The sequence below is a fragment of the Lingula anatina genome, chromosome 1 (genome assembly GCF_051362555.1).
Source record: "Lingula anatina isolate TDL-2025a chromosome 1, LinAna3.0, whole genome shotgun sequence".
NCBI classification, from domain to species: Eukaryota; Metazoa; Brachiopoda; class Lingulata; order Lingulida; family Lingulidae; genus Lingula; species Lingula anatina.
In genome coordinates this window covers 22,471,287-22,499,239 of record NC_141767.1, presented here as the reverse complement: position 1 = coordinate 22,499,239, position 27,953 = coordinate 22,471,287, and the positions used below count along the sequence as shown (strand labels likewise).

At 36.3% G+C, this 27,953-nt stretch overlaps 2 protein-coding genes and 2 long non-coding RNA genes across 6 annotated transcripts in view; 2 read left to right on the top strand and 2 right to left on the bottom strand.

The window, feature by feature from the left end:
• LOC147764118 (uncharacterized) overlaps positions 1-27,704 on the bottom strand; it is a 66,961-nt gene extending 39,257 nt beyond the window's left edge. The window contains exons 1-10 of the mRNA XM_087002133.1: positions 27,413-27,704; positions 25,582-25,718; positions 24,332-24,877; positions 22,686-24,072; positions 21,898-22,107; positions 21,334-21,576; positions 20,961-21,236; positions 19,098-19,361; positions 18,431-18,673; positions 13,545-14,867 (exon numbers count right to left, since the gene is read on the bottom strand). Coding sequence (XP_086858259.1) covers positions 13,545-14,867; positions 18,431-18,673; positions 19,098-19,361; positions 20,961-21,236; positions 21,334-21,576; positions 21,898-22,107; positions 22,686-24,072; positions 24,332-24,877; positions 25,582-25,718; positions 27,413-27,599 — 4,816 coding nt within the window. The 5' untranslated portion in view covers positions 27,600-27,704. The remainder of the gene's footprint in view (positions 1-13,544; positions 14,868-18,430; positions 18,674-19,097; positions 19,362-20,960; positions 21,237-21,333; positions 21,577-21,897; positions 22,108-22,685; positions 24,073-24,331; positions 24,878-25,581; positions 25,719-27,412) is intronic.
• On the bottom strand, positions 628-4,092 carry LOC147764121 (uncharacterized). Its single transcript, XM_086999049.1, has 3 exons — positions 3,913-4,092; positions 3,705-3,784; positions 628-3,277 (listed from the first exon to the last, which is right to left on the bottom strand). Exon 3 carries the CDS (start codon positions 1,670-1,672, stop codon positions 773-775), a length of 900 nt encoding a protein of 299 aa, XP_086855175.1. The 5' UTR covers positions 1,673-3,277; positions 3,705-3,784; positions 3,913-4,092; the 3' UTR covers positions 628-772.
• Positions 4,645-12,014, top strand: LOC147764119 (uncharacterized). Of its 3 annotated transcripts, XR_015331709.1 has the most exons (3): positions 4,645-4,922; positions 6,336-6,434; positions 11,070-12,014. It is a non-coding gene; the product is annotated as an uncharacterized LOC147764119 (long non-coding RNA). The 3 variants fall into 3 exon arrangements; XR_015331708.1 differs by lacking the exon at positions 6,336-6,434; XR_015331710.1 differs by lacking the exons at positions 4,645-4,922; positions 6,336-6,434 and adding an exon at positions 10,797-10,860.
• Positions 8,411-10,230, top strand: LOC147764120 (uncharacterized). Its single transcript, XR_015331711.1, has 2 exons — positions 8,411-8,654; positions 9,767-10,230. It is a non-coding gene; the product is annotated as an uncharacterized LOC147764120 (long non-coding RNA).
• Positions 27,705-27,953: the final 249 nt, after the last annotated feature.

Sequence of the window (27,953 nt, the reverse complement as noted above, 5' to 3'; positions counted from 1 at the left end):
AAGGTGGGTACAGAATGGCTTTCTTCAAGTTTCTCAGCAATTACATGGTCTACTTCACGTAAATGAGCAATGCAGGTGTCTTTCAAAAGTGAAATGTCTTCATTAGAAGGGTTAAGGAGTCTCACAGGTATTTTATTGTCTCTTCTGAAAGGATCAACTAACACATGTCCGATCAGAAAATCACTTGACTTCTCTGGAATTTCCTCTACCAGTCCCAATCCTGATTTTATTTTGCTAGAATCGACTGTCCCTTCTATGATCAACTCACTGTTTGCAGGAATAATAACGTCATTAGTCACTGTCACTCTAAAGGCATGCTTTGGTTCCCTCTCAACCAAACAGAGCACTCTCTTCCCATTAAGTTTCAGTCCGTTCACACCCAGTGAAAAATCATGATGGCACAGGAAGTCCATTCCTAACAAACCATCGTCCTTTATTTTTGCTACAAGCATGTCCCATACAAACATTTCTTCGCCAGACTGAAAACTTATTTCTACATGGCCTTCAATTTCAATGTTTCTACTGTCTGCAACCTGCAACTGCAGTTTTCTATTAGTCTTTTTCAGTTCAGGTCTAAAATCATGGGGAATTTGTTCATAAATGTGGGATGATATAATTGTTTTTGACGCACCAGTGTCTACAATAAAGTTCACTTCTTGGCCCTGAATCTTCACTGGCCAAGAAACACTAGCATTTCTACAACTGACGGTTTCAATGTCACTGTCAACAGGTGGTTTTAGGGGTTCATTCTGGCCGGCTGGAATGCCCCTTCTCAGTTTCCCTGGTTGTTTACATGCGGAGCCTCTTTCACAGGTGCCTTGCATTCTCTTGCCAGATGCCCATATCTATGGCACTTGAAACACTCTACGTTGTTTTTCCAATTTTCTGACTTGGGTGGTGGAGGACTTTTCGTGTCTTTTGCTTTCTCTTTCATTATCAAGTCTTTAATTTCATCTAACTTCTTGTCAAACTTCTTTTCAAGCTGGTGTAGCTGACTTTCTGTTACAACAGCCTCAGGATTTGCTGCCCTAACACTTGGTCTTTTCACTGCCTCTTCTCTTAGACTGTTATACATTTCAAGGGCCTCCCTTGCTTCGTCTAGATTTTTGGGCGTTTTCATGCCCACTGCCACGGCGGCTTGATGGTCTGGCAACCCTTTTATGAAGTGGCGCAATGCAATGGTCTCACGTGTGGTGCAGTCAGCCGTCGGGTAACCTTTTAACACTAACTTTCTAATATCGGAGATGTACTCTGGCAGTTTCTCTCTTGAACTAAGCTTTCTATTCTCTAGCTCTGATAGATAGGAGCTTGTAGTACGCTTTTCTTGAAATCGGTTTTGGCCGTTAATTCTGTGAAATGGGGTAAGTGTAGGGGTTATTGTTTCTGATATGCGTTCATTCTGGGCTCTGTGTTCTATTTCTGTCTCTTTCTGTCGCTCTAGGGCTCTGACTCTCTGTTCTGCAGCCTCAGCACGTGCCTCTAGGATGTCAGCATTCTCTTTAGCATTTCTTAGTAATCTTTCTTTTTCTGCCTCTGCTTCTTCTACAGCAACTTGTATTCTGTGAGTAGAATTTTCTTTTTCAGCTTCAAGAGCTCTGCAGGCTTCTTCTAACTGTTCCTCCAGGTTTCTCACTTCCTCCTGGTCAGATCTGTTGTCCTTTTTAGGAGGCATTTTGAATTTCACTTTTTTTTTTGAGCTTTTCTCTTGGCGTGTTAAAGTCTGTATCCCAGCGCTTGCCACCAGTGTAAAGGTCTCCGCTTTTCTGCCACCAGTGTACGGTTCTTGTTCTTTTAAAGGAACGGAATCGCTGCCACCAACAAAACAGGTTTCTGTTTTGTAAATCTTTATTTCTAAGCACAATTCTCAACACAAATGTACATGTTTCTGTATCTTTTACTGAACACTGTCTCTGGTTATCTTGCTGTACTGCTGTACTTCTAACTTAAACAACTGCAACTCAACTACAATAAACTAACTGGAACTATATTGTGACTGACTCAAACTGACTCAAACTAAGTTGTGAAACTAAGTCTGACACTATACTCTAACTGAGTACTGCCACTATATTCTAACTGGCCAACACTGCGTAGAGCAGCTGCATTTATACATTTCAAAAGTGGACGGCCTTGAATGGTTCACTGCTACTTTGACTGGCAGGCAGAGGAAAAGTGGACGGCCTTGAATGGTTGACCGCCAACCCCTCTACTGGACACCACAATCCCCTCTTTAGTAAACTGATACCACTTACAAGCCATTCCAACTTAAGGTTCAAAGTTCAACAACACACTAGCCGAATGTAAACAAAAGGCTATAGCTTACTGCAGTAATTTTTCCATGAATTAAAGCTATGTAAAATCGTTACAATATAGTAATTGAGCTTGAATAAATTGTTTTAATAATGTTTCTTTCTTTGTTTGGCCTATTTCTAAACTGTAATCTATTTTTACACAGGTCGCGATGATGGAAATTTATGTACGGAGCATCTTTAAACTTTTTGAGACGGGGTGATTTGTTGATCATGCTTATGAAGGATGCTGATGCATGTTTATCAAATTCAATTTTTGACCACGGAACACTTTATATTGAATTAAATAACTGATACTAAATTAAACTAGCAGTTTTCTTGCAACACTTAAAACATGATCAGCTGCGCGTGCCAAGCTAGTGAACAAAAGGATAGTTCGCCACGAGAGTGGCACGTGTTAGCATGGGTTCTAGCCTCTTAATCCTTGTGCCGCAACAAACAATGGGGACCTTCTGGCTGATGTATCCTGCTGTTAATTACACCTAGTTACAGCGGACTGTCGCGCTCGCGCTGGCCCACAGAAACAGGCGTCATGGGGTTCACTCGCCTAAGGTATTGTGTGTTATTACGCCTAAACTATTGTGTTTTTGCGTTCGAATTTTGAAGGGATTAGACGGCTCTCCATTGTTTGTCCACCCCCTTCTATTCACAGGATAGGGATTAAAACATTTCTGACGTTTTTAAAATGTCGTACAACGGAAACATAATTATTATTACTACTGTATATAGGTTTTGAATTTTTTTCCACATGACAGTAACATAAAATTTATGTCCACTTTTGAAATGTATAGAGTCAGTTAGGTGACTGAAAATATTTTAAAATGTCATGAAGGAGCACTATTAATTTAATGCGGTCTCTGTTGGCCAGTCTTATCCAGTTTCTTCTCCAAAAAGGACAACCCAAGTGAGAATTTCTTCAGGGCCTTTTCTTCTGCCTTGCCAATGCCATGCCACTCAGAAAAAAGAGAAACCTGTAGGTTAGAAAAAAAAACATAATAATAGCATTATGAACTACAGGTACTAGTATCCATGTAGACATTATGGAATTATGAAGTTTAATGTGTCTTGTTATGACTTGACTGAAATAATGTTCACCACATAAATGAACAATTTACAACTAAATTTATATAGAACATCAAGATTCATGATCACAGGCTCATAACCCCAAGAAATTGAAAGAAATTGTACTTATTACAAGATATTATTTAAATCCGCCCTGGTTCCTACTCTTCTGACAGGACAAAAAGGGGATTTAAGGGTCAGTTGCTAAAAGGAAAATGCCCAAGGTTGTTGTATTTTGAAATTGGTGAAAAAATTTTAAAAAGCATACTGTTGTTAGTGAATGTTTAATGCATCATGGGCATTATGACAAAAGTAACTTATCCCAGACACACTGACCTCCTTTTTTCATTGATATTTTTTTAAATGTTTTCCAGCCCGACCTTAATTCATATATTCAATGCAGCCTTCTCCCATATCTATAATAGAAGAAAATAAACTTGAGTAGTGTTTAGATATGCATGTCAAATTCATTATCAATTTTGAGAGAATTTGTTTCAACACTGCAAGATGAAATATCTACTCTCAAGTAATGAATAAACCTTACTAGAGTTCTATTCTTTTGTAACCACCAAGGCAAAGCTTCTTTCATAAAATGAACTGAAACATCCAAGCTTGCCACCTAACATGCCAAAGTAGTAAAGTATAATTACAGTAGAGAAGCAAGTACCCCTTAATTATAGAGTTGTCTTACACAATAAGGTGTGTCTTACACACCTTGACTCAAAGGGAGATGTGTAGCGACAGGTAAAGTAATTGGTGGAGCCTAGGTGAACTTAAAACCTTAAGACTTTAAATTAAAAAGCACCAGGATTCATATGTGTTCTTTTTTCAAAGGTTTAATATAAATTAAAACATATATATGTAAAAAGAAGACTAAATAAGTTTAAAATAACTATATCAAAGACACTTTGAAGTCAAACTTCCTGTTAGATTGCCATGATGGAAAATGCTGGGTGGAGGCAAAACTTTTCCAGTCAAAATAACTGAGCACCTTACTTTAACAACAAAGTTACCACTCCAAAGCCACCCACCATGGTGAGAAGAAAAATGATGACCAAATGTCATGTTAAGTTTTTTTTAGTTTTAAACACGAAAACAGTACAGGCAAAAATGGTCCATTTACCCATAACACTGAAGTAAAAAATTGGTATTCTGAACAAAACGGGTTATTTTTTACAAGAAAAATTGGAGCAATATTCATGCAATATATACCAAGCCACGACCAAGATGTTCAAGAATCTAAACACACCAAAATCTTTTATAATCATGCCTTGGTACAATCAAGGAGTTATAACAGAAGGAGATTACACGCGTGGGGGCGGAGCCCGTATTACGGTCTCTCATTGGTCGGAATGAATAGAACCCAGAGAACAATGGATGCCTATCTCTGTTACGCTTAATTGCTACTCTCGTTTAAATCTCGTTTGTTAGTATCTGTGCCTTCGTCTGTTGATTTTTGAGGACAGAAACAGAAACGGAGTCCCAAGTTTCTAAAAAATGAGAGAAATACAGAATTTATATGATATTACGTTGGACAAGGTTTTCAAAAAACAGGTAAGTGCTTTTAAATGCATTACTACACGAAATATGAAGATAAATTGCAACTTTTATGTCGTAGGGTCTCACTGTGTAAGTGTCCAGCTACACGTTGATCTCGCGAGGTGGTGTGTGGAGAATAAATATTGCACGAAAAATATTCCCACTCATAACAAGTGCCTATAAATATAGTATCAGATGAAAAAAGTTTGGTCTTTATACAGTTGCAATTGTTGAGTAATTTGTGGCAATAGCAAAGAATAAAACTTAGGTGCACTTTCAGTAGCCGAATAACAAGCAGATGCTTAAGCCGCCATCTTGTTAATATTTCGAAAAAAAATTACTCCAAAAGACATTTTCCTCCTACTTTTTGAAACTTGTGTCACATGACAGTCATAAAATTTAACTAATTGTTATGTGTGCAACACACTTGCTTGAGCAGTATTGTTTTTTTTTGCGATTTAACATGTGGTCTAGCTTGGATACGACAATTGACAATTTTCATGAGTTCCGATCAAAAAGTGTTACGCTTGTTACGGCCAAAAGCCTTACCGCTTTTTGTACTTTTCAAATGCAAGATTATAAAAAAAATTTGGTGTGTTTAGATTCTTGAACATCTTGGTCGTGGCGTGGTATATATTGCATGGATACTGCTCCAATATTTCTTGAAAAAAATAACCTGATTTGTTCAGAATACCAATTTTTTACTCTAGTGTTATGGGTAAATGTACCATTTTGGCCTTTACCTTTTTCATGTTTAAATCTAAGAAGACTTATCATGACAGTTGGTCATCATTTTTCTTCTCACCATGGTGGGTGGCTTTGGAGTGGTAACTTTGTTGTTAAAGTAAAGTGCTCAGTTTTTTTGACTGGAAAATTTTGCCTCCACCCAGCATTTTCCATCATGGCGGTCTAACAGGAAGTTTGACTTCACAGTGTCTTTGGTATAGTTATTTTTAACTTATTTAGTCTTCTTTTTACATATATATGTTTTAATTCATATTAAACCTTTGAAAAAAGAACACACATGAATCCTGGTGCTTCTTAATTTAAAGTCTTAAGGTTTTAAGTTCACCTAGGCTCCACCAATTACTTTACCTGTTATCTCACTACACATCTCTCTTTGAGTCAAGGTGTGTAAGACACACCTTATTGTGTAAGATACCTCTATAATTAAGGGGTACTTGCTTCTCTACTTAAATTATACTTCACTACTTTGGCATGTTAGGTGGCAAGCTTGGATGTTTCAGTTCATTTTAAGAAAGAAGCTTTGCCTTGGTGGTTACAAAAGAATAGAACTCTATTAAGGTTTATTCATTACTTGAAATTAAATATTTCATCTTGTAGTGTTGAAACAGAAATTCTCTCAAAATTGAAAATGAATTTGACATGCATATCTTAACACTACTCAAGTTTTTTTTTCTATTATAGATATGGGAGAAGGCTGCATTGAATATATGAATTACATGTATTGTCAGGCTGGAAAAAATTAAAATATGTCAATAAAAAAAGGAGGTCAGTGTGTCTGGGGTAAGTTACTTTTGTCATAATGCCTAAGATGCATTAAACATTCACTAACAACAGTACCCTTTTTAATTTTTTTTCAAAATACAACAACCTTGGGCATTTTCCTTTTAGCAACCAGCCTCCCCTTACGAAAATATCCTATAGGATCCTATAGGATTCCTATAGGATCCTATAGGATCCTATAGGAAATCTTATAGGATCCTATAGGGCACCTTTCCTATAGGATTTCCTATAGGATCCTATAGGAAATTGTTGTAAGTTAAAATCTTGAGAAAAATACATATCTTATGAACAAATATAATTCTAAACAAAAGATATTTGATATAGGTCAATTTTATCAGTGGAATTGTCAATTATATATCACTGTTAAAGCAAAAATGCTTTTTATTGTTTATAATGCACAATCTTATAGTCATCTATAGGATTCTATAGATATTCTTTAATTTCTATTTTAAAGAAATCTTGAAAAATTGATCATTTGTAAAGTAATCTTTTATGGAGAAATATTTTATCATTAGGAATCATTGAAGCTGAAATTATTTTTTAAAATTTATGTTCAGACCATTACAATAATTCCTATAGGATCCTATAGGAAATCTTATAGGATCCTATAGGAAATCCTATAGGAAATCTTATAGGATCCTATAGGAAATCTTATAGGATCCTATAGGAAATCCTATAGGATCCTATAGGAAATCTTATAGGATCCTATAGGAAATCTTATAGGAACCTTTAGGAAATCCTATGCTTATTCATATAGGAAATTTTTATAAGGCTGGGTTGAATGAAAAAAAATGAATCTGGTCTCAATATCAGTATATAATTTTAATTTTTAATTTATGTTCAGACCATTACAAAAATTCCTATAGGATCCTATAGGAAATCTTATAGGAATTTCTATAGGAACCTATAGGAAAAACCCTATGCTAATTCATATAAGGAATTTTTATAAGGGTGGGTTGAATGAAAAATAATGAATCTGGTTTAAATATCAGTATATGATTTTGATTTTTAATTTATGTTCAGAATATTACAAAAATTCCTATAGAATCCTATAGGAAATCCTATGCTAATTCATACAGGAATTTTTATAAGGGCGGGTTGAATGAAAAATAATGAATCTGGTTTAAATATCAGTATATGATTTTGATTTTTTATATATGTTCAGAACATTACAAAAATTCATATAGGATCCTATAGGAAATCTTATAGGAATTTCTATAGGAACCAATAGGAAATCCTATGCTAATTCATACAGGGAATTTTTATAAGGGCGGCTTGAATTAAAATAATGAATCTAGTCTAAATATTAGTATATAATTTTTATTTTTTACTTATGTTCATACCATTACAAAAATTCCTATAGGATCCTATAGGAAATCTAATAGGAATTTCTATAGGAACGTATAGGAAATCCTATGCTAATTCATATAGGAAATTTTTATAAGGCCAGGTTATATGATAAATAATGAAACTGGTCTAAATATCAGTATATAATTTTAAATATATTTTCAGACCATTACAAAAATTCCTATAGGATCCTATACGAAATCTTATAGGAATTTCTATAGGAACCTATGCTAATTCATATAGTGATTTTTTATAAAGCCGGGTTGAATGAAAAATAATGAAACTGGTCTTAATATCAGTATACTCAGTATAATGTATTTTTACTTTTTGTGTGATCATATTCACTTACTTCATATTTTTTCTATTATATTGAACGTCAACCTTATCTAATCGGATTTTACTTGACCTTGGCTGTTTTAAAAAGTGAAAATGCAATCCTGCCTAATATATAAAATATAATGTAAAAGTATAAGTGAACATTATGGGTATAGTAATGTCCCTCATAAAGGATGGGAAATGAAGACAAATTAAAATAATATAAAGATACATTATAAACCATGCTCAATCACTTGTAAGGTTTAACAGTCAACTGATGTTAGCTAGAGAATGCCCTACTCCACCAGCCATAACCACATACTAAGCAACTGTGAATTTCTTTTGTTAGCCTGGCACCTATTATTAGGTCACTACTCCTGTAGCTATTGTTACACTAGTAACAGTAACCGCCAATTAGGTGTTATCAGATGTGTGGTATCCTGTCTAAGTCTTTGTTTCTATGAGACAAGCAGCAAATGAGTATACAGCTATCAAGACAGTTTAAATTCAGGAGCAAAGTGGAAGGGTAAAGAGTGTAGAAAAATCGGATTGAGGAAGGTATGTATTACAGTAATGCATTGGATCATCTAATCAAATTGAAAATGAGATAATTAATTGATCTAATTTGTAGTGTACCTTGTAAACATTATATATATATATATATATATATATATATATATATATATATATATATATATATATATATATATATATATATATATTACATTAAACAAGTTATATATTATAATGAAGAAAAAAGGATACATAATGCAATCAGTGTTTAGTCTCTTTATTTCTTATAGGATAAAAACTGTGATCAATTGTTCATATTTCTTTAAATGCAGTTGAATTTAAAAAAATGTCATTTCATTTAACTTTTGGTTTGTGATTTATTAAAAATTATCTATTTAATGTTATCCACAACTGCCTCCAAGGGACCATCATGATATATAACTGAGGAAGACCCATGCTAATAAATAACATACAATTAACATGTTAGAGGGGCTGTCAGGGCAAATTTCATTACCTCACACGTTCTTCAGGATCGTTTATTTGCCAAGTTTTCTTTCCCTTTAATTTCTTTTCAACCCTTAATGTGAGGTAAACACCATAGTTTGTTTAAAAATATTTTTTGCTAACCTATACATAACGGAAATGAAATGTGCATTGTGAAAATCTGACCATTTTGCTTACACAAAAGCTATAAATTTTAACTTGGGGATTGCTTTTTTGTGGTTTGGACTGATGATTTAGGTCAAGCAAGGACAGGTGAGAATAGGGAATTACTGTTTACCCTCGGAAATGAGTTTTCTTATAGTTTTTGGGACTTTTTTGGCCCTGGCAGCTCTGTAATGGCCCAATTGCATATTTAACCAGAGTAGAGTTTTCTACAATGCAAATTTCTGCATTTTAAAATGCATTTCTGATTGTTCCTGTGGACTTGGTCCTATGAAATATGTTCATGTTCTTTATATATATATATTTTTTTTTTTACAAATTAATACCTTGTCTTTGAAAAAAAATTCAGTAAACTAATAAAGGCTATGAATTGCTCAAAATAGAATTGGTGCAATGATTATTATTGATCTCATTAGAAAAATTTTCCTTCATCATTTTGCATTTTTGTAGATATGTACAATTAATTGAAATTCACAATGTCTATCTTTCAGAATACATCTGCAAATGGTTCAACACAACTCAGGCAGAGGTTAAGAAGGCCATCACAGTAAAGTTGAACAATGTGCAAAAGACTTATCACAGTAAAGTTGAACAATGTGCAAAAGACTTATCACAGTAAAGTTGAACAATGTGCAAAAGACTTTTGTCTGAAATTCTTCAATTATTAAGTGACTAAAGCAGTATGCTGACAATGGACATGGTCTGGCCAAGGGAGGTTTTAGCCACTCATTCTGGCAGGAGTTCAAACTCACACAAGAAACAGACAGTGACGCCACAGCTTGACAAGACATATTGGATACTTGTGATAACTTATAGAACTTATAATTAAAAAGCAGTAGCAACACCATTAAATTTGCAAAAATCTATAAAACAGTTCTCTAGTAAGCTGGTTGCATACCATACTGTGGAATATGTACATACATTTATACATATTGAATAAAGAATGTAAACATGATATTCTCTTTTGTTTTGAGGGACCAGTGCCTATTACCAATTTTGCCAAAGATCCAACAATATATAAAAAGCTGTAAAAATATTCAAAGCAGTTAATATGAATTTCTATAGGTTCCTATAAGATTTCCTATAGGATCTTATAGGATTTCCTATAAGATTTCCTATAGGATCCTATAGGATTTCCTATAAGATTTCCTATAGGATCCTATAAGATTTCCTATAGGATCCTATAAGATTTCCTATAGGAATTCCTATAGGATCCTATAAGATTTCCTATAGGATCCTATAAGATTTCCTATAGGATCCTATAGGAATTCCTATAGGATCCTATAAGATTTCCTATAGGATCCTATAGGATTTCCTATAGGATCCTATAGGATTTCCTTTAGGATCCTATAGGATTTCCTATAGGATCCTATAGGAAAAAGGGACAATTTCCTATAGGATCCTATAGGAATTCCTATAGGATCCTATAGGATATCCTATAGGAAATCTTATAGGATCCTATAGGAAATCTTATAGGAAATCCTATAGGAAATCCTATAGGGAATTTTCGTAAGGGTCGATCTCTGAAATCCCCTTTTTGTCCTGTCAGAAGAGTAGGAACCAGGGCGGATTTAAATAATTTCTTGTAATAAGTACAATTTCTTTCAATTTCTTGGGGTTATTAGCTTGATGTTCTATATAAATTTAGTTGTAAATTGTTCATTTATGTGGTGAACATTATTTCAGTCAAGTCATAACAAGACACATTAAACTTCACTGCGTAATTCCATAATGTCTACATGGATACTAGTAGTTCATAATGCTATTATTATGTTTTTTTTTTCTAACCTACAGGTTTCTCTCTTTTCTGAGTGGCATGGCATTAGCAAGGCAGAAGAAAAGGCCCTGAAGAAATTCTCACTTGAGTTGTCCTTTTTGGAGAAGAAACTGGATAAGACTGGCCAACAGAGATTGCATTAAATTAATAGTGCTCCTTTATGACATTTTAAAATATTTTCAGTCACCTAACCGACTCTATACATTGCAAAAGTGGACATAAATTTTATGTTACTGTTACGTGGAAAAAAATTCAAAACCTATATATAAATTGTTGAGTGCCATGGTATAACAGTCTACCTGATTGCCAGTGAAATTTCTGTTTCAGTGAAATTTCTTTAAAGCAGTCACTTACTGCTTACTTACCAGTTAATTTTTTCAGCTGTTACATTTTATAAATGTTCTTACTAAGTGTTGTCTTGATCTATAATAACCTTTTGAGAATCCCATGTTTTTTATCCTATTTGTAAGAATTAACCACTTTATCTTCTAGGATTTTTTTTTTCATTCGGCCCATTAGATTCTCAGACCTTGCTGGCCTGTAAGTGGAATAGTATCTGGCACAGACTGGTATCAGCAAGTCAGATAAAAAAGAATATAATTATTTCTATTGGCACGGTTGAAAAAAATGCCATCATAGACTGCATAAAACTGGAAAACTGTAGCAACTTAATCATTCTTATGACTTCATTTATTACTGCTTATGTGTAAAATTTTTGTTTTTGTTCTTCTATTGATATAATAAAATGGTTTTACTCACAGATGCTACTTTCATGAGTATAGAGTGCTTGAGTATAGAGTTGACTTAAAAGATATTTTAAGTTAATATAGTAAATAATAGTTTGAAATTCAATATTCTCATCTTTATTTGTTTCACTTTAAAGAGCTCAGTGAATACTAAAATTTCTGATATATTTTGTACATAAATATATTTATGAATGAATAAAAATTATTCTTAATGTATAGCACTGTGCACTTGTTTACCGACAAATATGAACAGTGTTAGTACGTGTCAAATAATCCTGAAAAAAAAGGGAAATTTCCAAGATAAAGAAATTTATAACGAGTATTCAGTAAACTGACGTGTCGTGGCATTGCCTCAACCTTGGATTAAAATTTTAATTAAATGCATTATAATATTAAAATTATACCAAGTGAGAGAAAAAATACTTTAAGAAATTTAAAACCAGACACAAAGCGTAGGCACTGTCACAATGTATATGTTTATGGGACCCAAAGGCAGGAGGGTCCAAACGTTAATGTATTAATATTATATGTTCTTTGGCAGTGAGGACAGACGTTCACTTGAATGTCATTTTCACAAACCACAGTTGGGACGTTTTCTTTTGACTTCTCCTTGGTGATTTTTCACCGGGTTGTGCCATAAAAAAGCCATCTATCACCGACTAAAAAAAGCTCATGGCGACCATCCTCAGTCACCACCTTATAATCGCTTTCTATGATATCGTTCCCTTCCAGCACATCGTCCAAATAATTACCTGTGAAAAAAATCGTCAGCATACAGCGGCGCTTTGACATTACTGATCTCGAATTCTAACACGAAATAACGCATATGAAATTTATCTCCAAGCTGAGGAGAGCGACGCAGACGAAACCTTGAGACCGGAGGCCCCCCGTAGCTAGCTCCGCCCACCGTAACAGACATCGGACAATAGAAAGGCTTGCGTGTAATCTCCTTCTGTTATAACTCCTTGGTACAATCTTAAAGCATCCTCACTTGTCTTAAGCTAGATACCAGTCACAATGACTGTGTATGCATCACCAGGTTCTGGCAGCCAGCTGATGTTTAGAGTTGAATTCTTCATGGTCGTAGTTCTTTTTATAACTAACATAACAGCAATCAATGAAAAGTATATAATATGTCGCAACTGGTCAACAAACTATGCTTAAAACAGCCTATTTCTTCAGAAATTTCAAAGGCCGTTGAAACGGGCTTAAAAGACCATATAAAAAGGTAAAATCCAGGCAAAATTGATAAATCAGCTTGTTTGCATAGGGTTCTCTAATAAAGAGTTCACAGATGTAAAACACACTTCTTATATGTCAATAACAAAATAGAATAGACGGTATTAATGACAAATATTAATTTGCAATGAAAAAAACACTTGAATTTCAAGTTTACTTGAGAAAATATGATTTGATATTCAATTTCTAGTTTATCAAAGCAGGAAAAGGCAAGTGAAAAAGTTTTGCAGTGGAGTTATTGAGGGACATATCATCACCCTATGGGGGAAAAGTAGTTGGCTACGAGGTGAAAATAGCTTTTCATTGTACACAAATCATGGAGTCTCTGTATCCTGGAAAAAAATGGATTATCTTTGATTGATTTCCAATTATATATCCATTTCCTATTGCAGACCAATTAATCGATTTTATAGGTTTCTTTTTTAACTGTCTCTATAATAGCTATTTCAGTTTTTGTAGCTTTCTCTATACCATCTGGATTCCCCTTAATACTAAAACCACACTTACCAGTTTCTGATGCTTTGGGTCTGATATCAACTGCAGAAAACCTTAAATCATGCTCAACCTTGTTTACCTCCTTCATTTTGAATTTCTGAATGTAAATTGCTTTTGGGTAAGAGACTTCTTCAGATTTTTCTACAACACTGTGGCAGCATAAAAATGACTGGACATGGTTTTCAATTTTATTGATTGTATTTGCCAAAGCAACAATAGTCAGATGATTTTTTTGAGGAGATACCTGAATGTCAATCAAGTCCCCATAGTCTCTACTCAACTGGTCCTTCACATCTTGCCATTTTCTTTCTCTGATAACAGCACTGCCGCCTTCTTGTACTGAAACTTTTTTCTCTTTAATCTTCTGTTGTATCAATTCGATAGCTTTCTGCATTTCACATTGCTCTGACTTCTGATGGGACAAAGCATAAATGTATGCCTCATTAGAGCCACACATAACATGCACATTGAGGCTTTCTTTCTTGAACTCTTCCTGCAAAAATCTGCAGCAGCTGTCTTTTCTCAAAAAATCCAGGACAGCATTGGTAACTGCAATCCGCTCTGTTTTGATCTCTTCCATGTATTGAAACAGTTGTATTTTTGCTTCGTCCACTTTGGCAGGATGTCCCTTAAAATCAACAACTTTGTTGGAAAAGTCTGGCTCTATTTGTAGCATTGGGAAATTTTCTCCTAGTTGCTGTAAAAATGGACCATCCTGCAGAAAGTATACTGCATAGTCTTTCATCTTGACATGGCTGCTCACAGACTGGGCATCTTTTTGAACAGAATGTATTGTCTCTGACATCCTTTGTAAAACAGTTGATACATCATCTTTTTCTCCCACTACCTGTATGCACATATTCTTTTTGTCTTTGTGAAACAATAACCGTCCTTGGTAAGATTGAGCCATCTCATCTACACGTTCCCAAATTACACTTCCAATGTCAACTGGGATATCAATCTGTTTGTGACCAAAATTTTTGAGAAATTGTTTCATTGCCTCTGATACCTTTGCACTCCAAACTTTGATTTCAGAAAATGCATTGGCCGTATCAGGACTGATGGTACATTCCACTATCAAGGATGTGGTACCCACTTTTTGCTTAACAACGCCAGAGCATTTCTGTAACATATCTTTCAGCTTCATATCATGTTGGGGAGCTGCCTGCAGAAATTCAATGAGCAGTGGATTAACAGGGAAGTGTTCTGGTGGAGGAATGGTCAACCATGGGACATCTGTATTTTGTGGATCAGTAACACCCAAGCAAGGAAAAAAAGGGAGGACTTTAACTCCTTCAATGGTGTAAGGAGAGGCTTCACATATTTTGTCCACCACTGAAAAAATGTACAAAATATGTGATTAAAAAAACATACCACTCAAAGAAATGAGTGCAAAAACACTTTTAATTTCACATATCTTTTAAACCATTTTATAAAAAAAATTACAATTTTCAAACAAAGCACATATATACGGAAAAGTGCCATGAATTTCGAACGGCTCTTGAATTTCGAACGATCTTAAAATCGGCCGTCTGGAGTTTTTTCTGGACCATGAATTTCGGCCAGTAAGCAATTTTGCGCGATCTTCATTTCGTGAATTTCGTACACCTTTAAATCGGCCACCGGGCTATTCTCGCGCTTATAAAGATCTAACAGTCGGCAATGTTGCCCTAGCGTACCTTTACCTGAGTACTACGTGTGCGGCCCAAGGTGCAAGATAACGATCAGTACAGTTAGTTTAGGACGCTAAACAACATCGTCATATCCATTCATTCAGATAACAGGAGAATCTATTAAGAGTTGTACTGTCGGGCTGTTGTTTCTTTACCGCAGTATTCGGTGTGAGATAGCGATCGGTAGTTTTGCTGAGGGCCAACAACAGCATTGTTAACAGTAGAGACCTCAGTAACAGAACAAAAGAGCAATATTAAGAGCTGCAATAAAGATTACCATTATTGCTTTCTTGTCTCGCTCAGATCGTTCACGATCTCCCGCTGACGATCTTCCGCTAATGAAGTCCCTTGAAATGTACAAATGAAATGAAAAATATTTTTAAAAATTATAAATTCCAATGGGGAGGGATGGAGGGTTAAAAACAATCGAGAACGATCTCCGGCTGACGATCTGCCGCAAACGAAAGCCACTGAACGAGTATGAGCTTTCTCGTTTCACTCGGATTGCGACGCTGACGATACGAAAATTGCGTTCTCGTCTCGCCCTTTGGCTTACGAAGTCTCTTTAACAAATATGATAATTGCCTCCTGGTCTCTCTCGGATTGCGAACGATCTCTCGCTGATAATTTGAAATTTTCCTTTTTGTCAATCAGTTTTGTCAGTTGCCGTGCGTATGAAGGTCCGGCAGGTGTCCCCTTTCACAAATTCGCCTGTAGTTTGCTTAGTGTTTTGTACCGCATGAAGGTCACTCTTGTCACTGCTGCATACGGCGTGGAATGTGTATCTTAAACTTCATAGAAACATTTTATTGTGTTTTGTAAGCTTTAGGTAGTTGTGTCGTGACTGAATATCAGCGTACACTACAAAGTAGTACCATTCATCTGTGACGCATCATAAAAGCTAGGTACGTCAAATTACTCTAAGAAAATTTCTTACAACGTCCACGGCTGTCCCGACAAGCCAAGACGTCATTAAAAAAAAGTCGCAAGCCGTCTAGCCGTCTTTGAAAATATAGGCCGTCCAAATGACGGCTGGACGGTTCGCTAAAAGCCTTGCTCATAAGGGTATATTTATTTAACTAGGGGCTTACTGACATCACCCAGCTTACATGCGGGTGCATGCCTCCCAAAATTATAGGAAAGGATAAAATTGTAATATATCTAAGTTTAATTGTTTGTAAATTTTGTAAAAATTGCCCGTGCCACCCCGTTAGTTTGGAGGGTTAAGCTGGATCAAGTCCGTGTCAAAATTCTTTGAAACTTTGCAGGGAAAATCAATCTTCCTTTGTTTCTCTGGCTCCTTTTTTAGCCCGATGATCAGATTTATCTAGTGCCCCCAGGTCTGCTGGAGCAGCTCTTTGAAATAACACACAGGTAGATTTTTATCTGAGATAAATATCGCGTTCGATACACTCAAGACAAAAGCTACCTGTGAGCTGAAGGGCACTTTACCCTCTAATTAAGAGGTAAAGGAAGTTCCAGCTAGATGGACGATTAAGATCGGACTTCAGATGGTAACTAGTATTGTTTACCTCAGTTCTGTGAAAGCAAACGAGAAGGGTGTCAGAACAATGGTGCATATATAAATTATACAGAGAATTTGTACATTCAGGTGACATTAGCTTATAATCGAAGGGGATTTTCGATAATATTCCTTGAAAAGTACACTAGATTTATAGAGAATAATATCATGGTTGGCCAAAAAATTATATACGCACAGTGTATCCGTGCGTATGCCTGGTTACGCCCCTCTCGCAAACCAGCAAACCATATCCTGCTGACTACATGAAAATTGCCTTCTAGCATGGACAAAAAGTCCAAGCTTCTATGCTTGCTCGGATCGCTGACGATCTCTTGCTGACGAATATAGTAACGAAGTCCCTTGAACTAGTGTGGAAATTGGCTTATTGTCGCGCTCAGATCGCTCACTATCTCCCATTGACGATCTTCCAGTCCCTTGAACGAATATAAAAGCTGCCTTTTCGGTTAACTCTAGATTACCTATCTCTCGCGTTTGTTTGAAGATGGTTTCAATGACAAAACGTACACGCTTTTCAAATGCGTACATTGACGCAACTATGCGCCAGGAAATCAGTTGCTGCTGCTGGTTAAGATTGGGTTGCCTGAGCGAAAAAAAAAAAAAAAAACGGCCCTGCACCCCACCCCCACCCCCCAAACCTAGTATATTTGATCGCAGACAACAATCAGCGGTCATCTTGGTCGCAGCGCACGACGGAGAGAGACCGTAATACACAGTTCGGCTGCCATGGCGAAGGCTACCTGTGCGCCGCACATACCGATCTGCGGTCATAGTGGCCTCCCCGCACGGAGGAGAGGCCGTAGTGCCGAGGCCGGCTTCTGCAGGGAAGGCTACGTATGCGTCGGAGACACCGACCCGCGAACGGCGAGATGAGGACGCATTCGTGCGTAAAGCTCCGCCCGACTTTAACGGTAAAGGCAACGAACCTGGTCGCGGAAGACACTTATCGCAGATGAAGGCTACCTGCACGTGCGGCATAGACACTGATCGGCTGTCGTCTCAGTTTCAGTGCACGGTAACACTTAGCTTCCATAGTAAAGGTTATCTGGCCGTGGCAGACGCTAATCGTCGGCCGTCTCTCCCTCCGTCCACTCCCGTTCTGAGCGCCAGGATCGTTTTTGAAAAACCACACTAGTTTCTGGCTGCCTGAATCGCTTTTGAAAAACGACACTATTGATAACGATGCTGTTTTGCGTCCCTAGACAACAGTACCGCTCTATCTATGGGCCATACACAGTGATCGGGTGAAAGTACGTGTATACCTTTGGTAGCAATTACCGACACTCACACATCATACATTATGGTAACTCTAAATATTCGTCGGGAGAAGATAACAGAAGGCCTAGCGACGAACAGACAACTTCCGGTAAAAATTTACAGAATTCCATGAAATTCGAACTTTCGGACGTTCTGAGCACCTCCATTTCATGAATTTCGGCCAGAACGATCTTTTCCCAAATTTAATTATTTTCTACTGTTCGAAATTCATGGCACATTACCGTATATATATATATATATATATATATATATATATATATATATATATATATATATATATATATATATATATATATATATATACTTTCATCCACTACAAAAAATGTACCTAATTGTCAAATGCATGATGTTACATGTACCTGCATTTTTATTTCATAAAAAAATATCCATTCAATAACAATAATCACCTCTGTAATCATCAAAAGTAATCACAGCCACTCTGGTTCTGTTTTTGAAAACCATATTCACTTTACAGCTACACCCAAGTTTCTCAAAGTGCAGCTGAATGATGGATTCGGTAGTAGTTCCTTTTAAACCATGTGCTTGAACAGCAGTTGGATATGAGACAGGTTCTATGTTGAATTTACCCAAACTAACATCTCTGCCTTTTACTCTTCTCTCCATGCATTTCTCTTTAAATGATGCAAAATCTAAAAAGGAATATATATACTGGACAATTAATACAATTTTTCATAAGTTAAACAATTTATACAATTATTCATAATGTGTTGTTACAGTGTATCTGCGCTGTGTAGTTAGAATTCATTCAAGAGCTAATTATAATATCATGATCAACATTTAATATAATTATCTCTTCTTTAACCTATAAATCTATTTCTAAAAGCTATAGAGAATTTTGATAACTTATAAATATTCTGTAAGTACCATTACAAAATATGGTGTAGTAATAGACTTACTAAATTTACAACAATAAATCACTCAAATAATTCACCAATTAATATGTATGCCAACAACAAAGTACATGTACTTGTCAGTTTAAGCCCAAAATCAAATTTATCAACCTTTCTATCAATGGGAATTCCATCAATCAGGTAGACAGAACTCTAAGCTTACCAATATCTATTGAAAATTTCACCAAAAGGACCCTTGGGTTTTCACCATACATAAGAGTGATGTCTTTTCCATCTACCCCAGAGATATTTTCCAAGTACAACATCAAGGTGGATTTTAGGCTTGGTGTGTATAGAACTAGGTTTGAAAAGAGCAAAAGTTTTGGATTCATGGGTACAAGTATTGGACAAGATGTCACAACCTTCAACTTTTCACCCTCAAGTTGGAGAGCCATTTCTTTAGATTTTCTCAGAACACTGGCAGCATCTGAAAGAAAGTTAAATGTGCATTTTAGTTTTCGTGTCAGTTTCCATATTTTAATAAGAATTTCTCTGTACCTATATACTATGCAAATATTATCACAAATCTTCAGTATTTTCTCACTTTCCATTAGAAGTATCAACTAAACAGCAAAGCTGGTAAATGCACAGGTACCAAACAACAAAAATATGTTAAAACAAAAAAAAGGCATTTGTAAAAATAATCTGATTTTTATCAAAACCTATCAGCAAAACTAAAATTCAGTTTAGTACTTTTGGGGCAAACATTTTGAAAATATATACAAAAAATTCCCAGCAGGCAAATTATGTTGTTTTAACGTTGAAACAACGTTGAACCATAACGTTGAAAGGACATTGAATAAACGTTGGATTTGAAAGTTATGTCAACCTCAGATAACAACGTTGAATCAAAGTCAGAAAACAATGTTATATCAACCCCACCCAGCGGGAAATTTGCTTGGATCATGGATGTGTTTAGCAGTAGGACATGTTTGATGGCTAAATATAGGGTATAAATGTATGGCCTTTAAGTTAAAATTTCCAAGGTACAGATTAATATATATATATATATATATGTAACAAGGTCACAGTCACCTCAACCTGTCTATCTATAACAGGTTACCAAGAACTGTTAACTCTATCACTTTTACAGCAACTTATTCATCCTAGTGTTAGCTGACCTTGCAAGCAATTCAGTTTATTGGAATGTATTTCTGAATAACAAGTTAAGAAAATTCAATAGTTAACTAAAGACACAAAACAACTGTCACTTTTACTTTAAAACCATTGTTATTATTTTGATAAATTTAGATACAGTATTGATAAACAAAGTATCACGTTTTCAATAATTAATATTTTAAATTACAATCCATAACTGCAAGGTTGTGTCATTGACCAAAATACAACGTTGAGTCAACGTGGCTGGATCAACGTTGATATTACGTTGAATTTCGGTAGATCAACGGCAATTCAACGTATCAACCTGTTTTCAACGTTGATCCAACGCAACTATGCCTGCTGGGTTGCTTTAGAAAAATAATCTGATCATGATGATCAATGTTAGTAACCTGCATATTTACAAAAAAAAAAAAGGTAAATATAACAGTAAAAATGCCATTTGGCACTTTCTTTTTGTCAATATTTTGGCTGTCAAACATCAGAGGGAAGAGTTATTGCACTTGACAATAGTGGTGTCCCTTTTTTTTGGTTTTCCATACGAATACGCTTGCTCCAGCTGGTGGTACAATATCCGGAGACAGTACTGCCTCTCTGATCCTCTAGTTGCACTTGACAATGGTCAATGCCCAAAGTTCCAATTCAACCAATATTTCACATATTTCAAAGGGATTTTTACTGTTTAAAATCAGTACAAAGGTAGATGCATTATTGAATAATTAGATGCAGGAAAAACAACTCATTTTCGGCATTTGGATGATAATAAACCCTTACAGTACCCTTTATCTGGACAAAAAAGGCCAGACATATTGTTATCTATTTTAGACCACAATAATATGCAGCAGAGTGCAGTATATATACAAGAAATTTACTTTTTAAAAAACCTTTTTATAATTGGAAGATGATTTACCCTCAGCTTCCTCAAAAGTGATTTCTGCCTGTCCACTGCCTTCTTTGTATACTAATTTCTTCACAGGACCACCTCCACTTCGACGTTGACTCTCAAAATACATCTTCAATGTCTCCTCTCTTGTAGAAGTTTTGATTCCAGAGACCAGGACAGTGGCTTGACCATTTCCTGTTTGATTGGTGGCAACTGCATCCTCAGTGATAGGCCAAGCAATCTGTAAAGTGGCTCCATCTAATGGTGACTTCCCTGTTCCTGCCTTCACAAAGTTGTCAGCACCTGAATTTAGAATTTAAAAATATAAGTATGTTTAAAGCTCATAAAGTATAAAATCTAAGAAATACAGCTTTAATATTCTGACTGGTATAAAACTTACCCTCTGGACTTTCAAATGTGACCAAAGCCTGTCCACTTCCTTCAGAATACTGCAAATCTTTGTACCCTTGGGCACCACTACGCTTTTCATTTTCAAAGTACAATCTTAAAGCATCCTCAGTTGTGTTATGCTGGATCCCAGTCACAATGACTGTGCATGCATCATTAGGTTCTGGCAGCCAGCTGATGTTTAGAATTGAATTCCTCATTGTCACAGTTCCTCTTTCAACTAACCTACCAGCCACTAAAATATGTAAAAATGCAGAATAACTTGGATGTTTTGTTTAAATCCAGCCAACAGAGATTTGGGTCACAGAAAGGGACTTCATATTCATTTGAAGGTCAAGTCACTCTGATGCTAGTGGGTTCAGAAACTCCAGGCGTATTTGAATAAATGGATTAGAGAAGCTTCAAGACCCCCAGCCAAAGGTGTACAGTTTTGTACCAAATAATACCAAATTGAATGCACAGTTCTAATAAGAACAGTTAGGTTTCATAGCAATTATATTCATTATAATTTATTTTATGACTTAGCTTCACAAAATAACTCTCTGGTCAAACTCACCCCTGGCATATTTGAAATGGATGATAGCTTTGCCAGTGCCAGGTGTGTAATCTAGGTCTTCTATTGGACCACCACCACTCCTCTTTTCACTTTCAAAATACATCTCCAAGTGGTCCTTACTGATGTCTGTCCCAATGCCTTGTACTAACACCCCTAACTGCTGACTTGTGGTGGCTTCACTGGACTGTTCTACAGATGGCATGGTAGGTTCTAAGTAAAACAAAATCAAATAGATGAGAATAAACCAAACGCTTGCTTGGCCCATTCAAAATATTCAAGTCTAAAAATGCACCTCAGCATAATACCGTACCTAGCACAATCAATGCTTAAAGAAACCTCATACAAGTGGTGGTTGTATAAAGGGGAGTTTTGAATAGACCATGGGCGCATTCCCATAGATTTTAGATCAATCTATCCCCGTGGGGAGTCTCACTAGATTACTATCAGATAATCCAGCTTAAATGTCCGTCCCGCCTACTACAAGCTGTAAGGGGGTAATTAACTGGGTCGGCTGACTGCAATTTAGCGTGAACCCCAAGGGAGTTAGGTCGTTAGGGAGTTAGGTCGATCTAGTAAGATCAATCTAAATCTCTGGAAATGCCCTCTATGAAGCATGTTACAACCAGCATCTTTTTTCACCAAAAATGATAACAATCTCCATCAATAAAGATCTTACAGAAAACAAGATTACATTTATTCATACTACTATGAAGATTTCTATTAAGTCAAATACAAACATCATGAATTGAGCTAAATATGCACAAATACAAAGATGGTGTTATCCTTACCTTCAACAGCAGAGTTTTCAGAAGCAAAAACGCCCTGAGCTGGTGTTCTCAATGTATGTTCTTGTTGTGGAGACACATTAGGGGCATTTTGGGTTCTTACATCCTGTGGTTGCTCAGACATAGCTCTGACATCATTTGAGTCAAAATGTGGTGGTTTCTGAGTAAGTGACTTGTTTTCAGAGGAACCAGAATTCTGCTGTAGCTGGGTATAAATGGAACTGGGATATACGGGATGTCGTGGCTTCCTGGGAAAATGTCCGACGCCATGAAATCCAAAATGTTGTGCTTCTTGAGAGGGATGCTGGCTATCATGGACATCTTTGTTTAGTTGTTGCTCAGGCATAGCTCTGGAGTCAAAATGCGGTGGTTTCCGAGTGAATGGCCAATTTTCAGAAGAACCAGAATTCTGCTGTTGCTCTGTAAAATGCCTGCTGTAAATGAAACCAGGATCTGTGGGATTTTGTGGCTGTCTGGCACCATGGAATCCAAAATGTTGTGCTTCTTGAGAGGGATGCTGGCTATTATGGAAACCTATGTTTTGTTGTTGTTGGACCATGTGTGGGTTATTCTGTTTGCGTGGGTGATTTCCTGTTGGTTGCATCATATAGGGACTAAACCCTTGGCCACTGTGTTGCATGCAACTGTACATGTGGGCAGCATTCTGACGATCTTGGGGCATATGTTGGCCATACTGTGGGGCAGGTGGTATGCTTTGCTGTGACTGCACATCATTACGCTGAGGGATCGGATACCACAATCCATTGATGTAGGTATAACCAGTTGGCATTCCAGGCATAGGTTGATGGTATGGGTAAAATGGCTGAGGAGGATATCCTCCATAAACTTCATTATGATTTGATGTTTTCCCTGTGCTTTCTGGGTGCACTGCTCCATAGCCATAGGGCACATATGCACTGGATGTGGGTGGGGGATTGCTTGCTCCCTGGTATGCAACATTGACTGGAGTGTTGCTGGTTGCTTTAAGAGTCTCAGAAGTACTTCCTGTAGGCAGTGGTGGCTGCTCTGTTGGTACATGACCATTACTCCTGTTGCTTTGCATGCTGATGGCTTCTGCAGTGACTGATCTTTCAGAAGTGTTCTTATGCTCAGGTGACTGCTGAGCTGCATATGAATTAGCACTGTCAGTATCATGGTACTGAGGTTGGCCTGGGCTCTGAATTGGAGGCTGCTGGTGTTGAAATCTTTCACCTTCCTGTGAGGGTGGTTGCATCTCAGGCTTGTCAAGGGTTTCTTTGGGTGAAGATGGTTTATTGTCAGCTACTGTGCTAGCATTCTCTGCTTGTGTGGCTGTTGTTTCTGGGTTTGGTAACTGCTGACTGGGACTGACAGTTGTTTCTACCCTGGCATCAGGGGCTCCTGGCATGATCTGAACATTTTAGAAACTAAATTATAATGTTCAACTATAACTACAATATAATAAAATGTTAATTAAACTTGACTTTCAAAATTTAAAATCCTTACTAAATTGTGGATAAATGAGGAAGAAAAAGGCTGCTTATTGTCATGAACAATATGACATATCACAAGGAAAATTTGAAGTTGTTTGAAAATCAAAGGTTTTTCAAAGGGAACTGGTGAAGTTATTGTTACTTTATTAACTCAATATGAACAAAGAGAATCTTTACCTGATGATATGGGTAAAACGGCTGAGGAGGATGTGGGTGCACTGCTCCATAGCCATATGGGATGTATGCACTGGATGTGGGTGGGGGATAGCTTGCTCCCTGGTATGCAACATTGACTGGACTGTCGCTGGCTGCTTTAAGAGTCTCAGAAGTACATCCTGTAGGCAGCTGTGGCTGCTCTGTTGGTACATGACCACTATTCATGTTGCTTTGCATGCCGATGGCTTCTGCAGTGACTGATCTTTCAGAAATAATGTTCTTATTCTCAGGTGACTGCTGAGCTGCATGTGATTTAGCACTGTCGGTATGATGGTACTGATGTTCACTTGGGATCTGAATTGGAGGCTGCTGGTGTTGAAACCTTTCTTCTGGCTGTGAGGGTGGTTGGATCTCAGGCTTGTCAAGGGTTTCCTTGGGTGAAGATGGTTTATTGTCAGCTACTGTGCTAGCATTCTCTGCTTGTGTGCCTGCTGTTTCGGGGTCTGGTAACAGCTGACTGGGACCAGCAGTTGCTCCTTCCCTGGCATCAACAGCTCCTGGCATGATCTGAAATTTTAAGAAACTTAATTTAAAGGTAGATACGAACTGAGCATCAGTGGAGCGTGGATTCCCAGTAACACATGTAAACTACTTCTACTACTTTCTTATACGTCTCAAATAAATTTGACATTCCAAGGGATAAACTGAATAGATCACTCGATCAGTCATAAAAGAGCTTCAGACTGCTCCTTTCTTTAAATTTTTTGGTCGAAAATTTAACCTACTTTTGTGACCTACTTTTCTGCCCCTTTGACATACTGAGTACAGCATAGAATGCTAGCAGACAAATCCATTCAAACAGCATTTTTGGGTAAGATTAAACAATGCTTTTTGGTAATTCTCTTAGTTATACTACTTGAAACTATATTCTGGTATTTGGTTGGTTTTTGTGACAAAAATTGACTTTGTATGCATCTTTAAATGTTCAACGACAATTACAATACTAGCAGAATGTTCATTAAACTAGACTTTCAAGATTACAAAACCTTACTAAAATGTGGATAAATGAGAAAGAAAAAGGCTGCTTATTGCTACGAACAATATAACATCATAAGCAATAAGGGGTTGTGTGAAAATTTGTGTGAAAGTTTTTTTCAATGGGAATTAATTAAAGTTATTGTTACATCACTAATAAGTATTTTTATTACAAATTGTCTATTCTATTTGTCTGTTCATTTGATAGTGCCATTAGTAAGTTCAGGTACGTTTACCTCCTCTTTATTAGATTTAAAACCCACACCAGCTGGTGAGTACTTGGATCCTGCATATGGCTCCACAGTTAGTTGACATGGGATGCCACTCACACCAACAAAATGATGTTCCTGCTTTGCTAACACTCTCCTTGCAGCTAGAAGCAAATTGTATAAATGTGTTCTTTATTTTCTGAACTAAATGTAGAACCTACAAATATCAATTTTCTGCTGTCTTCATCCTTTATTAGCGGACATTTTATGAATGGTACAAAAGTCTGACCTGTTACCCATGTAGGTAAATATGTGTTTTATAACATTTTAAACCTACATCTTTTATATGTGTTACCTATATACTAGCACATACAGTAGATATCAAAAATGTAAATATAATGCATGACTTTTAAGAAATTATTAAATAAAAACACAAACTCTTTAGAAAAAACTATGGACTAGTAGCTAGAAACCACTGACAGAAAATGGTGGCGCTAGTTGTTCAATTTCATGAACGGCCATAAAAGCTGTCCCCAGAGTATCAGATTTCAACCCGTTCTTACATGTACATTGCTGTCTCAACTACAAATGCACAGGGAACAAGTGTATATTGGCACATAATTGATAACAGCTGGATCTTCCTTTTGGGTACTATTTTGACAATCCAAGAATAGTCTGAAAGTGAAATTTGTAATGGCAAACGTTTTAACTTATTTTTTTTAATTTGGCAAAGTTCAGCAAGACAAAATATCTGCTACAAAGAAGAACAAGGACTTATAACTCAAGTTCTTGACCAGCATCTGATTTTTGGTGAAATTTGGACAAATTGCTTTATGATTGTATCAAATTGTATTTTTTAATCTAATTTATCTATCTATTTATTTATTTATTTTTAAATGATAAATAAATTTATTTATTATTATTTTTTTAAATTTTATTTATCTTTTTTTTCTTTTTTTGCAAGCACCTGTGGCTGAAAATTCTATCACTTTGCCCACTTGTAATTCACAAACATAAAAATCCTAGTATAAATATTTAAATTGAGTGTTCACATACAGCTCCTCTATGCGGTATATTAAGAGTTTCTATGTAATGACATTATTTAGGGAGTGAAATCAAGTTGGACAACTTTTGACTCAAGAGGCATCTGAAAAATTGATAGACACAGTCTCACTAAAACTTGAATAACTTTTGATCTTAACAAAATGGATTAAAAATAAAAAACATTCAGGGTCAAAATTGTGGATATCTGTGTACCAAATTTTAAGTCTCTAGCTTAATAAGAAAAAAATCCGTGTGCAGTGGTACACGTGAATGTACATGTACATTGTACTGTACATGTACTTACTTTGAATGTACAAAGTATTAATGGATTCATGGACAATATTGGTAATTACGTATGGGAAAATCCCCCGTTTACCCCAGTAAATCCCTAAAGAAGTTTTTCGAATCATATGCCAAAAAGAAGAAACGTGAACGATGCACGTAGCAGCTCCGGTTCAACATGCAAGGCGGAAGTAGAACGGGGAATTCCTAGATATATATCACATGACGAAAATTAATTAGCTCATCAGGGGTTTCATGTCTCTCACTACGTCACGTCTACCTTTAAATTGACTAAAGAAAGCATGAAACATCTGTACATTTATATCTATTTGAGCTCCCTTTCCTTTGCAAAAATAGTAATAATAATAATAATAATAATAATTATCCACTGGCAATCAGATCCAATCATGCAGGCCAAACCAGCGAACTTTTCTTTACACCAAAAAGGTCATTTTGTCGTTACTGCATTAAAATCCAGCTACTGATGAACTCTCTTTCGTTTTAAACAGAATCTGGCGATAATTATACTAACTTTCCTTCTCTTCAAAACAAATGATTGCTGTGCCTGAATCACAATCCGAAACTCGAGACTGCTGTTCATTTACATCGCCCCCATCGCTTTGGTGGTGGCTTTGGAAGTATATGATCAGTTGATCTAGTTCTTGCGGTTGGTCAGTTTTTACGACGATCGCCTTTTCACGCAAAACAAACTCCGCCATTGCGAGAAAATCCCAAATGCTTTCGATCCATTAAGTCAAAGCGAAAGTAATTCGCCATTATGAAATGGGGAAGTGAAGTAGGACGTTGCAACGCGAGAATGGAGACGTCAGCCGTGTTTTAAAATTACATAGCTCTGCCTTCTCTGGGCGGAGTCACAATCAGATTGGCAGTTACAGCAAAGGGGTCTACGTGTTTCTGATTTCTGATTTGAGTTTTTTACGAACAGATTTTATTGTTTACAGTAATGATGTGGGTTTGCCCTGGGGCAGCATATGTGACTTATCTAAAAATTACGATTCTATATACACATGTATAGGCTTTTTTTATTGTATTTAGAGATACTTTTTGAGATT